Genomic DNA, 14,001 nt, shown 5'->3' on the forward strand with positions numbered 1-14,001 from the left:
ATCTTGGGGCTGCACTGAGCAGGTCAGTTCCTTTTTAGCTCGACTATTATATATGAAATATACATAGTGGAGCTATCCTACTCACGTTGGCGTTCCCGTTCCAGTTAGCGTGCAAATTTTAAAGTTTGCGTACCACCCCAAATATTTTCAATGTCCCTTGACATTTTGCTTTCATATTTTGCATACTTCTTTACAAACATGACCCCAACCTATATACAAGAGCAGACAACTGTATCAAGCATTTTGTAAGAATTATGGCCCTTTTTTCACTTAGAATATGCATATTATTGATAAATCTATGTTAAAGTTTGCGTACCACCTCAAATATTTTCAATGTCCCATGACATATTGCTTTCATATTTTGCATACTTCTTTACCAACATGACCCCAACCTATAAACAAGAGCAGACAACTGTATCAAGCATTTTGTAAGAATAATGGCCTTTTTTCACTTAGAATATGCATATTATTGATAAATCTATGTTAAAGTTTGCGTACCACCTCAAATATTTTCAATGTCCCTTGACATATTGCTTTCATATTTTGCAAACTTCTTTACCAGTATGACCCCAATCTATAAACAAGAGCAGACAACTGTATCAAGCATTTTGTAAGAATTATGGCCCTTTTTTCATTTACAATATGCATATTACTTTAGTTACATTGCCATAACTTCTTTATTTATGATCAGATTTTATTAATACTTTGACAAAACAACACTTACCTGAATACAACAATGGATTCCACCCAAACAATACCCCACGCCCCAACCCAGAATCCCTGCCCTCCCCCCCCCCCCCAAAAAAAATATTTATTTTTTTCCTTTATTTGTGAAAGATCATCTTATAAATTACCACACCCCACATTATACCCCCCTCTCAACCCCCCCTACCCCCCCCCCAAAAAAAATTTTTTTTTTGAAGGACCGTCCAAACTTCCCACCCAAGCTATTGCTATCAAACTTGAAATAAAATCTATTTAGTTTGTTTTATGTCTACAAATGTTCAATAGATTGTGGAAAATATACCTGAACTATTACCTTGACCTTATTGAATAATTTGAACAATTACCCCATGATGGCTTACGTTATACTGTCAAGCACTCGAATAGTCGAGCACGCTGTGCTCTGACAGCTCTTGTTTTATCTGTAGTGAGTGACCTAATAAGTATGGTTATATTTGAGAAAAGAATCCTGCCTATTGGTTATCAGGGAAAATAAGTTACAATTCAAGGTTATATTAGCATGCACTATTGCACATTTTTGAAACTTCCTGCATCTCTTGTTTCACATGGTCTTTTGTAATATTGCATGTATTAATGTATTTTATTAGAATTATGGTTTGTATGAATTGTTTGAATTTTTGTCTAGACATCTCTGTGCATCAATGTCTCAATTCTTAGCATGTGTTATACATACTGACTTCAAATGCATTTATAATGCATTGCATTTAAGATCATTTGTTTTTCAAGATCATTTGTGCATCATCTATCAGCAAGACTGCATTATAATTGCAATGCCTATTGATATTTTGCAGTCATGTGTTAAGGATAGCTCATTATGATAATTGCCAATAAGTATGCACTTTCTCCTAATGGCCTGAGACATTTAAATTCTTGAGGAGTTTTGTTAAACATGATTATAAACTGCATCCATCATGGATCTCAACTAGCTGTGAAGTGTAGGATTTTATGCTTTCTAAATGATAATGTATTGCTATCCTTTAAATCATCGTACTGTCTGCATATGATGGTATTGTTGTCTGTGTTGCAGATGTCTGTCTGTCAGTGAAGACATAGAGGAGCAGTCCTAGCCACATGGGGACAACAGTCCATCAGTTGTGGGTTTTCCCAGCTGAGTTACAGTATGCATTGGGCTGTATCAGAGCTGGGCACATCAGTCAAAATAGGGGATCAGCCCTTGGCAACTTATGAACACACCAGATTTTGGTCTGGTGTTGCAAGCATCATGTCCACCCAATTGTACTGGGTAAATAGAATTCCAGAAAACAGTGAATATTTCAGACAGTTTGGGATGACAAATTAAGTCTGCAGTACGTGGTCACAGTATGCTACTTGAGAGAGGAAAGCAGCTAGCATTCATAGGGATAATATTTTGTGTTAATAATTTGTGCAAACAGTAGTGTTTTACATCTTTCTAATCTGTACCTACTCCTACTTCAGTTTATTTTTATTATTTAACTTGAATCCTACCTGTGATTGTAATATTTATAGAAATACATTGTACAACTTTTATGTCTGGCTTTAAAATTGTGATTGAATTTCAATTTTAAATTTGAGATTTTTACATTGTCAGATTGATGTCAAAATCAGTTTTGCACAAAACATTTACCATATGTTTATTGAACATGACTAGCTAAATGTTTCGACCTAATAGTTACATCATGCAGTCACCAATCCATGGAAAGTTCTTAATAAATGTACCATGGCAATGCTAAGATTTGCCATATCAAATCAATACCCATTGGAGGTATCAAGTATGTTCTGGCTACCCATTGGAGGTATCAAGTATGTTCTGGCTACCCATTGGAGGTATCAAGTATGTTCTGGCTACCCATTGGAGGTATCAAGTATGTTCTGGCTAACATTTTTCTTATCAAGGTATGTTAACTGACTTTAAGTGTTCGCTTCTGTTTAGTTAGACTGGAGATAAATACCAATGTATTCACCTCTGTTTAGTTGAATATTGCACTCTATTTGTTCACTTTGTTATCATGATTTAGAAATTACTGTTGGTGTGTGCACCATGTTCTCCAATTGTTTATAAACCACAATCATGTATCGTTGTTATTATATTGTTGACTTTTCTACCACTATAAGGCTTTGCATAAGCTATTTTCTTTGTAAGAACACCAGTGAAAGTTCATGTAAAACATTTAGGAAAAGAACTAAACAATGTTCATTGAAGTTGCACGTTTTTATGCCCACATTTAAGAAAGTTGTAACAATAAAAATAAGACCTGGGGTGTGGCCAGTTTGGATTCCAAGGGCATTATTTAAAAAAAATGTAATCCACAATACAATGTTACATACCAACTATTAAACCTGGGGGCCTTTTGGTTTCAAAAGAAAACAAATTATTAAGTTATTTTGCTATATAAGTCTAAAGAATCTTTTTGACCCCCTCAGAGAAACCAGTTTTGATCCAAATGCCATGGTTTGATGAAACTAAGTACAGGGCCAACATACACTGTTACACATCTGGGCATTGTAGTTTCAGAGGATTATTTTTTAACCAATTAAGTCTATTGTAACTATAATAATCTTACACAAATTTTAAGTTGAAATAGAGGGCATAACTTTTGCAACATAGACCAATTACAATGTCACATGTACAACTTGGTATCATAAGGAACACCCCAAGCAAGTTTGAATTTTGTAAATGGAAAAAGTAGGAGAACTTCTTTTCACAAATGCGTGCATACATACATACATACATACATACAATACATACAGGAAGACATTCATCATGATTCCTGTATACCCTTTACTTGATGTAGGACTGAAATGCATATGTATAAAACAGTTATTATAATTACTTCCTTGTTGCAAACCATCTTGTTGATATGGACTGCAATATTTGTTATTGGGCTCATAAAATAATCCATAGTTTAGCATAGTTCACCGCTAAGAAAACAATTATTGTGATACTTCGTGTCCTTTTAGCTTCACTCCTATTTATTTGTTCAGAACAATATGAGAATGTTTGGCATTATGAGACATACCGGGTAGATCTGAAATCCATAAATCTCAGAGTAATTTTTTTTTGGACTTCTGTTCTGACTTCCATTGCATTAGATGTCTTTTATATATGACCCAGTGTTCCACTGTCTGTAGTGACAGGCCTATTGCTTACTGGACTGCTGGATTCCCTCCCATTGTGCACATATCAGTGTACCTGTAGAGTTGCTCACACCTGGCATATATGCACACACTTGTACATACAAACATACATACATACATAAATACATCAACTGTACTGCTATGTAACAGGCTCTACAGAGAGTATGTTAACGCTTTGTTTGGCAACAAATCATTTTGGGGCTGAATAATGCCCTAAAGTTCATTAATTTATTAATTGTTCTTGTTAAATCAACACAATTTTCCTTACTGTACATAATTAGTTGTTGTTGTTTTTTTTCATGTATTTATTAATCTTTGGATTTTTATTCTGGGATTATTTCTTTGTGGAATTTACAAATTGTACACATTTCCAATCCCACTGTATTCTTGGTCAATCAGTGAAGGCCTATCTGATTACTTTATTGCACTTGTCAGAACAATCCTTTTGCTTATCACCTTGTAACATAGGAATCACCTTTGTACAGAAGCTATCACTTTGCATGTTATTTTTGTTGTTTTTATTTTTTTCTCTTTATATAAGTGTGTATTTATAAGTGAATGTATATTTTTAATTATATACTTTTCTGAGATATTTTATTACTCTCGATTTATATAATACGTATAATTATTATATATTTTGTTACCCTACAAATGCATTTCAAGTTTTTGACTTCAAATAAAGTTTTACATTTTCCTTGTGTGTCAGTTCTCTGTTTTCTGAGTGACAGTAGAGTGAAATATTAAGGTTAAGTGGCTTAAAACCTAAGAGCCCTTGAAGCCACCAGCCTCCTAAATTCATATGTAAACAAGCAAAAGGCTCTCAGGCGCTCATATCAGCCCAATGAACTTTAGTAGCCTTCTGAAGGTTTCAAAATAGACATATAAGGAGAGACACCATGCCCCCTGAAAAAATGACATCTGGAGTGTTCACAAAGAATAATTATATTAATGTACGACAAACTTTATATTAAGGGAATCGTTTTTAAAAACTTTGCAAAGATATTATAATAACAAAGTCTTGAAAAAGTTTAACGATGAAAGGACAATCAAATGTAAGTAATAGCGTGCATAAGCTTTAATTTGACCTAGTGAACTTGTTTTTGAACCCATACTGGAGTCTTAAACTCGGCCGAGATATACTTGGTACAAGACAGCAGACCCAATTTTATGAAGATTCGGTAAAAAAATGTAGCCTCTAGGAAGTTCAACAAGTAAATGTTGAAGCTGCATTATGAAAAATTGGACATCAGGCTATTACCAAGCTCACCATGAGCAGGTTGCTTTCACTCGAGATATAACTATATGAACATGAATACATTTACTTGTTCACATATTTGCCACAGTAACTTTAAAAGTTGACAAGACTTGTGACCAGTAAATACAACAACACATTATTCCCATTTCAATGCAATATACTTTAATAGATTACATAATGTCAAATAAATCTTATAGACATGAACATGATTCCTACAGGAGTACAAATTGTTAACAGTATACAAACATATTGCTGACATTTTGTAGCAGCCCCATATAGCGGCTGGGGGAGAGAACAAAACAGACAAAAAAACCGCCGCACTTTATCCATATTTTTTATACATCTTACATTTGTTGTGCTTTGACAAGTTTTCAGGGAATAATCTAGTGACTGGCAGGTCACACTCATACCTGTATGGATGTCTGTGTCCCCATTTCCTGTTTGAATTTCATTTTGGGGCATCAGGAATCAAGTATTTATGTTAAATATGCCAATAGGTTTGCTAGTATTCTAAAACTTGACTAGAATGACACAGTAACAATGAAGATGAAATCTGACTGAGACTCTAAAAATGGACATTTACTGTTTTTTTTAAACCTTTCCATATACAAAGCTTAGCCCATTTTAAACAGACTTACTAACATTAAGTGAAGATGCATGTAAACAAAATACAGATGAAAGTCATGAATAAGAAGAGACTTAACAAAGTCACTAACAAAAATATCAGTCACGTTGAATAATCAAACATTACCATCAATCACAAAGTTTACTTTATTTATGAAGGCTGTATGCAAAATCTTGTTTTCACCAATTTAATGCAGTTCTAAATACAAACAACAAAGGTAGGTTTATATGGCACGTAAGAGTGACACAAACTACACCCAAGGCATCAGAGCAGCTAGGTAACAGAGGCGGTTAAAGCTAGTTGTTTATACAAGTACAAAGAAGTACTGCAAGGGATTTCCAAACCAATACTGATCCAGTTAAAGGGGATTGTTAGTGTACTGTTTACCAAATATGGCAAACACGTAAAGTGTGATTTACAACAATATAAATAATGTAAAAAGAACATAAAACGTAATGATAACAGCTGTGCAACATAAAAATGAGTGTTTAAAATCCATATGAAAATGAAAAGTATCCTGAATAGAAATGACCATCACTAAGTATGACTGAATGCCTCTAGGCAGCACTTTATGTGACTGGCATGCAATGTTGTGTATAGCATCACAATCAAAGTAGCACTATTGGAAGTAGGATCTTATGCCTCACACAGCATTGACCCCCACCCACCCTGAGCACCACTGCACACACACTACCATGAATAATCTACAAAAGAGAATCTGAGGCAGCCACACAAATAATGCAACCTCAATCCATACCCACTGTTCATTAGCTTAACAAAACATGAATACACAAAATAAAATATCAAATATTTTTGTTCAAGAAAATATCAATGAATATAATTTTTATTATGTTTATAACATTTTATAATTTCATGAAACATAATATAAACATATAACACATATTTGAAAAAACTGACCTAAAAAGACATGCTATATAAAGTTTATTCTGTACAAGTTTTACAAATCTGACTCATACTTTACAGCTAATATCTTTACATATATAAGTCACAAAACACTGCATGCAGGTTTGTTTATTTACATAAAAGAATTCATAGCATCTATTATCTAATACTAAAGGGAATAAGGAATAGCTACACAAATGAGGTGGCATTTAACAGTAAATATAAATAAAAGGATGTCAAAATAACAAGTTAAATTCATGTATTTTATAGGCATCATTATCAATTTACTCTAATGTACATTACTTTATACAATTGTACATACAAATATCACAACAAAGTGTTTCTAATCTTAGAATGCAAACAAATATATGTCAACAAATTTCGGAATCTAAAACAACATAATTCAAACACATAACAGGCTTAGTAAAATGTCACTGCCAACAATATAATAAATGTCTGTCATTCAATACAATTCTGTAATTCAATGTAGGGCATTTTAGGGGTTTATTTAGTAAAGAAAGACTACTTCACACCTGACACTGTCATTTAACAAGTCTGGTAGTGTCAAAATATTGAGGGAGATTTATCTGGCATATATTGAGGGAGATTTATCTGGCATATATTGAGGGAGATTTTTCTGGCAAATATTGAGGGAGATTTTTCTGGCAAATATTGAAAGGATGAGCACCAAGCATTATCATTATGAACTGAAACATCTTTTTCTGTAAAAAATAATGCATAAACAAGGTGCTTTTATTTATTTTTTTAAAATGAAAACACCAATAGGTAGGAAATATGCCCCTTATTTTCTGGAAAGCAATAGATTTTTTTAAATAATTCAGTCAATGAGCATGTCTTGAAAGTTAACTTGCAACAATTTGACATTATGAAGAGTTTCCATTCCAATGGCAATGCTAATAAGAATTGGTCATGATCAGTGACAAACAAAGTGTTCAGCAAACAAATAACCCTGTCCAGGTGTAGGACCTGTCCAGGTGTAGGCACTGTTCAGGTGTAGGCCCTGTCCAGGTGTAGGCAATCCATGATTATTACAGCTGCAGTCCACTTGTGCTGCTAACTGGTAGAGGCCTGGTCATGTGCACCCACACAACACAGCATGTCAGTCTAGCTCTGTAAATACATAAGGGAGAGGTCACACAGCAGTCAACACATACAGAACATTCTGTAACTACCAACCACAACAGTTGTTGACATATAAAACCACAATCAATATAAAAAGCCCTTATTAACATCTTGCATTTAAAAGTATGACCAGAGAAATAGGTGAAATGATGAAATGCATCAAATGCTAGTACAATACTCAGAAGACTTACAAATATGGGAAAAAAGATAGGCAGCTTTTAATCTGCAACATAATAATCATCAATTTTGAAAAGACAGGAACACTGAAAGTCTTGTGTGTGTTACAAAGAACACTTTAATATGAATGTTCATTATCTTTTTCATTGTATTTACACACATTTTCGCAAGTAGTGCGAATATAGAATTCCAAACTGCTAATAAAAGCACTCAAACTACAGTGTTAGTTAAAATAAAACGTATCTCTATAAATTAGAAAAGGTAAAAAGTTCAATATCATGTTATGACTATAAACATGCATTTGAGCCACACTCTGAAATAAATGGAGCTTAATGCATGTGCCTAGTGTCCACCCAGATTAGCATGTGTCTAGTGTTGACCCAGATTAGCATGTGCCTAGTGTCCACCCAGATTAGCATGTGTCTAGTGTTGACCCAGATTAGCATGTGCCTAGTGTTGACCCAGATTAGCATGTGCCTAGTGTTGACCCAGATTAGCATGTGCCTAGTGTTGACCAAGATTAGCATGTGCCTAGTGTTGACCCAGATTAGCATGTGCCTAGTGTTGACCCAGATTAGCATGTGCCTAGTGTTGACCCAGATTAGCATGTGCCTAGTGTCGACCCAGATTAGCATGTGCCTAGTGTCGACCCAGATTAGCATGTGCCTAGTGTTGACCCAGATTAGCATGTGCCTAGTGTTGACCCAGATAAGCATGTGCCTAGTGTTGACCCAGATAAGCATGTGACTAGTGTTGACCCAGATTAGCATGTGCCTAGTGTTGACCCAGATTAGCATGTGCCTAGTGTTGACCCAGATTAGTATGTGCCTAGTGTTGACCCAGATTAGTATGTGCCTAGTGTTGACCCAGATTAGCATGTGCCTAGTGTTGACCCAGATAATCATGTGCCTAGTGTTGACCCAGATTAGCATGTGCCTAGTGTTGACCCAGATTAGTATGTGCCTAGTGTTGACCCAGATTAGCATGTGCCTAGTGTTGACCCAGATTAGTATGTGCCAAGTGTTGACCCAGATTAGCATGTGCCTAGTGTTGACCCAGATTAGCATGTGCCTAGTGTTGACCCAGATTAGTATGTGCCTAGTGTTGACCCAGATAAGCATGTGCCTAGTGTTGACCCAGATTAGTATGTGCCTAGTGTTGACCCAGATTAGCATGTGCCTAGTGTTGACCCAGATTAGCATGTGCCTAGTGTTGACCCAGATTAGTATGTGCCTAGTGTTGACCCAGATTAGCATGTGCCTAGTGTTGACCCAGATTAGTATGTGCCTAGTGTTGACCCAGATTAGCATGTGCCTAGTGTTGACCCAGATTAGCATGTGCCTAGTGTTGATCCAGATTAGCATGTGCCTAGTGTTGACCCAGATTAGCATGTGCCTAGTGTTGACCCAGATTAGCATGTGCCTAGTGTTGACCCAGATTAGCATGTGCCTAGTGTTGACCCAGATTAGCATGTGCCTAGTGTTGATCCAGATTAGCATGTGCCTAGTGTTGACCCAGATAAGCATGTGCCTAGTGTCCACCCAGATTAGCATGTGCCTAGTGTCCACCCAGATTAGCATGTGCCTAGTGTCGACCCAGATTAGCATGTGCCTAGTGTCAACCCAGATCAGCATGTGCCTAGTGTCGACCCAGATTAGCATGTGCCTAGTGTCAACCCAGATTAGCATGTGCCTAGTGTCGACCCAGATTAGCATGTGCCTAGTGTCAACCCAGATTAGCATGTGCCTAGTGTCGACCCAGATTAGCATGTGCCTAGTGTCAACCCAGATTAGCATGTGCCTAATGTCCACCCAGATTAGCATGTGCCTAGTGTTGACCCAGATTAGCAAGTGCGTAATGTCCACCCAGATTAGCATGTGCCTAGTGTCAACCCAGATTAGCATGTGCCTAGTGTCGACCCAGATTAGCATGTGCCTAGTGTCAACCCAGATTAGCATGTGCCTATGTTGACCCAGATTAGCATGTGCCTAGTGTCGACCCAGATTAGCATGTGCCTAGTGTCAACCCAGATTAGCATGTGCCTAGTGTCAACCCAGATTAGTATGTGCCTAGTGTCGACCCAGAGAAGCATGTGCCTAGTGTCAACCCAGATTAGCATGTGCCTATGTTGACCCAGATTAGCATGTGCCTAATGTCCACCCAGATTAGCATGTGCCTAGTGTCAACCCAGATTAGCATGTGCCTAGTGTCAACCCAGATTAGCATGTGCCTATGTTGACCCAGATTAGCATGTGCCTAGTGTCCACCCAGATCAGCATGTGCCTAGTGTCAACCCAGATTAGCATGTGCCTAGTGTCGACCCAGATAAGCATGTGCCTAGTGTCGACCCAGATTAGCATGTGCCTAGTGTCCACCCAGATCAGCATGTGCCTAGTGTTGACCCAGATTAGCATGTGCCTAGTGTCAACCCAGATTAGCATGTGCCTAGTGTCCACCCAGATTAGCATGTGCCTAGTGTCAACCCAGATTAGCATGTGCCTAGTGTCAAACCAGATTAGCATGTGCCTAGTGTCAACCCAGATTAGCATGTGCTTAGTGTTGACCCAGATCAGCATGTGCTTAGTGTCGACCCAGATTAGCATGTGCCTAGTGTCGACCCAGATTAGCATATGCCTAGTGTCGACCCACATTAGCATGTGCCTAGTGCCGACCCTGATTAGCATGTGACTAGTGTCAACCCAGATTAGCATGTGCCTAGTGTCAACCCAGATTAGCATGTGCCAAGTGTCAACCCAGATTAGCATGTGCTTAGTGTTGACCCAGATCAGCATGTGCTTATAGTCGACCCAGATTAGCATGTGCTTAGTGTTGACCCAGATTAGCATGTGCCTAGTGTCAACCCAGATTAGCATGTGCCTAGTGTCAACCCAGATTAGCATGTGCCTAGTGTCAACCCAGATTAGCATGTGTCTAGTGTCGACCCTGATTAGCATGTGCCTAGTGTCGACCCAGATTAGCATGCGCCTAGTGTCCACCCTGATTAGCTTGCGCCTATTGTTGACCCAGATAGGAATTTCCCTAGTGTTGTCCCAGATAAGCATGTGCCTTGTGTCGTCCCAGATTAGAGAGTGCCTAGTGTTGACCCAGATTAGCATGTGCCTAGTGTTGACCCAGATTAGAAAGTGCCTAGTGTTGACCCAGATTAGCATGTGCCTAGTGTTGACCCAGATTAACATGTGCAGTATGTACAGGCTAACTAGGGAGGACTCTTCGCTTATTTGATATTGTTTGTTTAAATGAAAAATCAAGTTTAGACAGGAAGGCTAATCTGGAACGCCACATTTTGCAAATGCATTTAGCCCAGGTTTCCCAGAGCTGGCTAATTAACTCAGCACTATTAATCAGCTGTTAAAAATTTGCTGTTAATAAAAAAAAAATGTAACAAAGCACCAAACTGATTTGAATGAATCAAACTATGGACATCAAACTATGGACACATCTTATTATAATAACACAGAAATGCACACATAATTTGGCTACAATTATGACAAGATCTCAGTATAAATGTCAAGGCAACTGACATTTCAATTCCAACGTGCACATCAACGTGCAAGCCCTATAGACAGCGCGGGTAAGTCCATGCCAGAAATACCTGCCAGGCACCCATCACACCCAGGCTCCACCTCCCCCCTCACATCATGGGGGTGTAGTCCCATGGGTGAGACTCTGACCCTGGGGCCTCCTCACCCTGACACACACACCAAACACAATAATGAGGACACCAATGAGGAATGTAGTGCATTTCAAACCGGACTTAACATATAAGAGTAAGAATATAATAGCACAATTATAAGGCTGACAAAAGTTTTAACATCCAATTTAACAGGCACACATTCAGACAGACATCCATCTTTCCAGTACAAAATCAATATGTCTTCCTCTCCACTATATGAGGAAGAAGGAGAACAAACCCAAATTCACCAAAAAAGCTGTATATCTGGAAAATATTAGGTTCAGTCAACAATTGGTTAGCAAATTCAGCCTTGATATAAGGACTACATTTTTTTAAGTTTGGTACATTTCTGTTGAAAAATGTTTACGTTCAAGATTGGAAACACAAGAAGAATACTGCCTAATCAACAGCATTATAATATTACTATTGATTAACTGTAAGCTACACTAGAATATTAAGATAAGCATCTACATATAGAAGAGTTACTTTCATTCTACCAAGGATATTAAACAACATAGCAATACAGTCTTAAAATAGCAAAAGTTTATTTTATTGCAAGAATATGGAGCAAAGGCTACCAGAACTTTGGTGTGAACTTGCATGAAATATGAGGTGCAAGAACATATTGTGGAATCACTAAATTTTGCGGCAGTCTTATTAGCACTTTGCACCTTGCCAATGCATAAATATATGACCATATATCAATAAAATATCAACTGATTTAACAATCAAAGTGGAATAAGATCAACCATATGAGTATGACCCAGATAATGGTAAATTAATCGTCAATAACTACATGGTGTCAATAATGTGATATTTATATTAAAAATATTACTTTTTCATTTTAAAACAAAGAACATTTATATCTTTACTTTTATATTAAAGTTTTGAAGCAAATGCCGCTCAGTAATTTATGCCTTGTATCCAGTGTGTTTATTTAAAGAAACAACTCATAATTGGACATTCCAAATAGATTTTCAAGAATGCGAAGTTATATTGATCAATCTATGCATATAAAGAAGAAAAGCTACATGTTTTTTCAAATTTACATATATTAAGCAAAGTTACGACCGCACACAACAACTGAAATTGCTCGATAGCTGCACAAAATTTGTACCCCACAAATTCAAATGATTCCACAGAGAGCAGATAAGATGATATTTTTAAGCACATAATGTTATTGAACATTGCTAAAAGTAAGTTAAACTACAGAACAAGAAATAAAATCAACAGGAACTCACACTATCCTGCTCCTGTGAGAGACACATGGCATAAACATATATAGATGCTATAAATGACCAAAACTAGAAATTACCACAGAAGTGATGTATACCCCACACCACCCATCCTAACATGCAGCACATAGTAATATGTAGAAAGTTGTAACAAGAAGTAATTGGATCCATGGAATAGGCCTGTTTTTTTGTATTAATTCTCTTTTCTATGTCTATTTACTTTAAGACAAATGCCAAATAGACAAGAGTGGACACCCAATGTTTTCCTCAACAATAATCTCAGAGTGGAGAGATCAAGCTTACAAAGAAAAAATACCTATGAAATAAAATCATATATTCAAAACATTATTTCTAGCCATCACCGAAGGTGACTGTTTCCTCACAAACCACGTTGACACACATTTGGAAGTTTAACAAAAAGTATTGTACTTTGACCTTTCTAGTAGAAAACTGTCCTGGAAGGGGCTAATATTGCCCTTGCACGTTTGCCACCCTGACTCATATTATGATGTATTTTGAGAAGTACCAACTTTCTAAGGTCAAAAAAATTTGATTGGACAAAAAGCATAGTTTATGTTACAAACTAATTCTGTTTTTGTACTGTAAATGTAAGAAGTCGGTCACCATGTGGACATTAGAATTAAGGCAAGAGAATAATTCAGTTTCATAAAAATCTACCCAACAGTAGTTCAAATAAATTGCTTTAAAACATGAAAAAAAAATACAAAAAACTTCAAATTTTCTAACCACACAAGAAGTACTTTCAGGGACAATAAAATGCTGACAGAAAAAAAATCAAACAAAAGACCAACACACATCATGTTTGTAGAGGTATACTGACCAAGAATCTGAACTTTGTGGAGGTATAATGACTAAGAATCTGCATATTGTTGAGGTATATTGACCAAGAATCAGAATTTTGTTGAGGTATAATGACCAAGAATCTGCATATTGTAGAGGTATAATGACCAAGAATCTGCATTTTGTGGAGGTATAATGACTAAGAATCTGCATATTGTGGAGGTATAATGACCAAGAATCTGCATTTTGTGGAGGTATAATGACCAAGAATCTGCATTTTGTGGATGTATAATGACCAAGAATCTGC

At 36.7% G+C, this 14,001-nt stretch overlaps 2 protein-coding genes across 13 annotated transcripts in view; one reads left to right on the plus strand and one right to left on the minus strand.

Moving 5' to 3' along the window:
- LOC127843106 (calcium/calmodulin-dependent protein kinase kinase 1-like) overlaps nt 1–4,555 on the plus strand; it is a 157,455-nt gene extending 152,900 nt beyond the window's left edge. For all 9 annotated transcript variants that reach the window (XM_052372930.1, XM_052372940.1, XM_052372957.1 and 6 more), the window contains 2 exons: nt 1,772–2,488; nt 2,551–4,555. In XM_052372930.1, the coding sequence (XP_052228890.1) occupies nt 1,772–1,811 (40 nt within the window). In that variant the 3' untranslated portion in view covers nt 1,812–2,488; nt 2,551–4,555. The remainder of the gene's footprint in view (nt 1–1,771; nt 2,489–2,550) is intronic.
- Nucleotides 4,556–5,258: 703 nt separating this feature from the next.
- LOC127843167 (huntingtin-interacting protein 1-like) overlaps nt 5,259–14,001 on the minus strand; it is a 56,903-nt gene continuing 48,160 nt past the window's right edge. For 3 of the 4 annotated variants that reach the window (XM_052373050.1, XM_052373046.1, XM_052373028.1), the window contains 2 exons: nt 12,900–12,911; nt 5,259–7,775 (listed from right to left, as the gene is read on the minus strand). In XM_052373050.1, coding sequence (XP_052229010.1) covers nt 7,770–7,775; nt 12,900–12,911 — 18 coding nt within the window. In that variant the 3' untranslated portion in view covers nt 5,259–7,769. The remainder of the gene's footprint in view (nt 7,776–12,899; nt 12,912–14,001) is intronic. The other variant, XM_052373036.1, reaches the window with a different exon arrangement.

Source organism: Dreissena polymorpha, chromosome 1 (genome assembly GCF_020536995.1).
Source record: "Dreissena polymorpha isolate Duluth1 chromosome 1, UMN_Dpol_1.0, whole genome shotgun sequence".
Lineage (NCBI taxonomy): Eukaryota > Metazoa > Mollusca > Bivalvia > Myida > Dreissenidae > Dreissena > Dreissena polymorpha.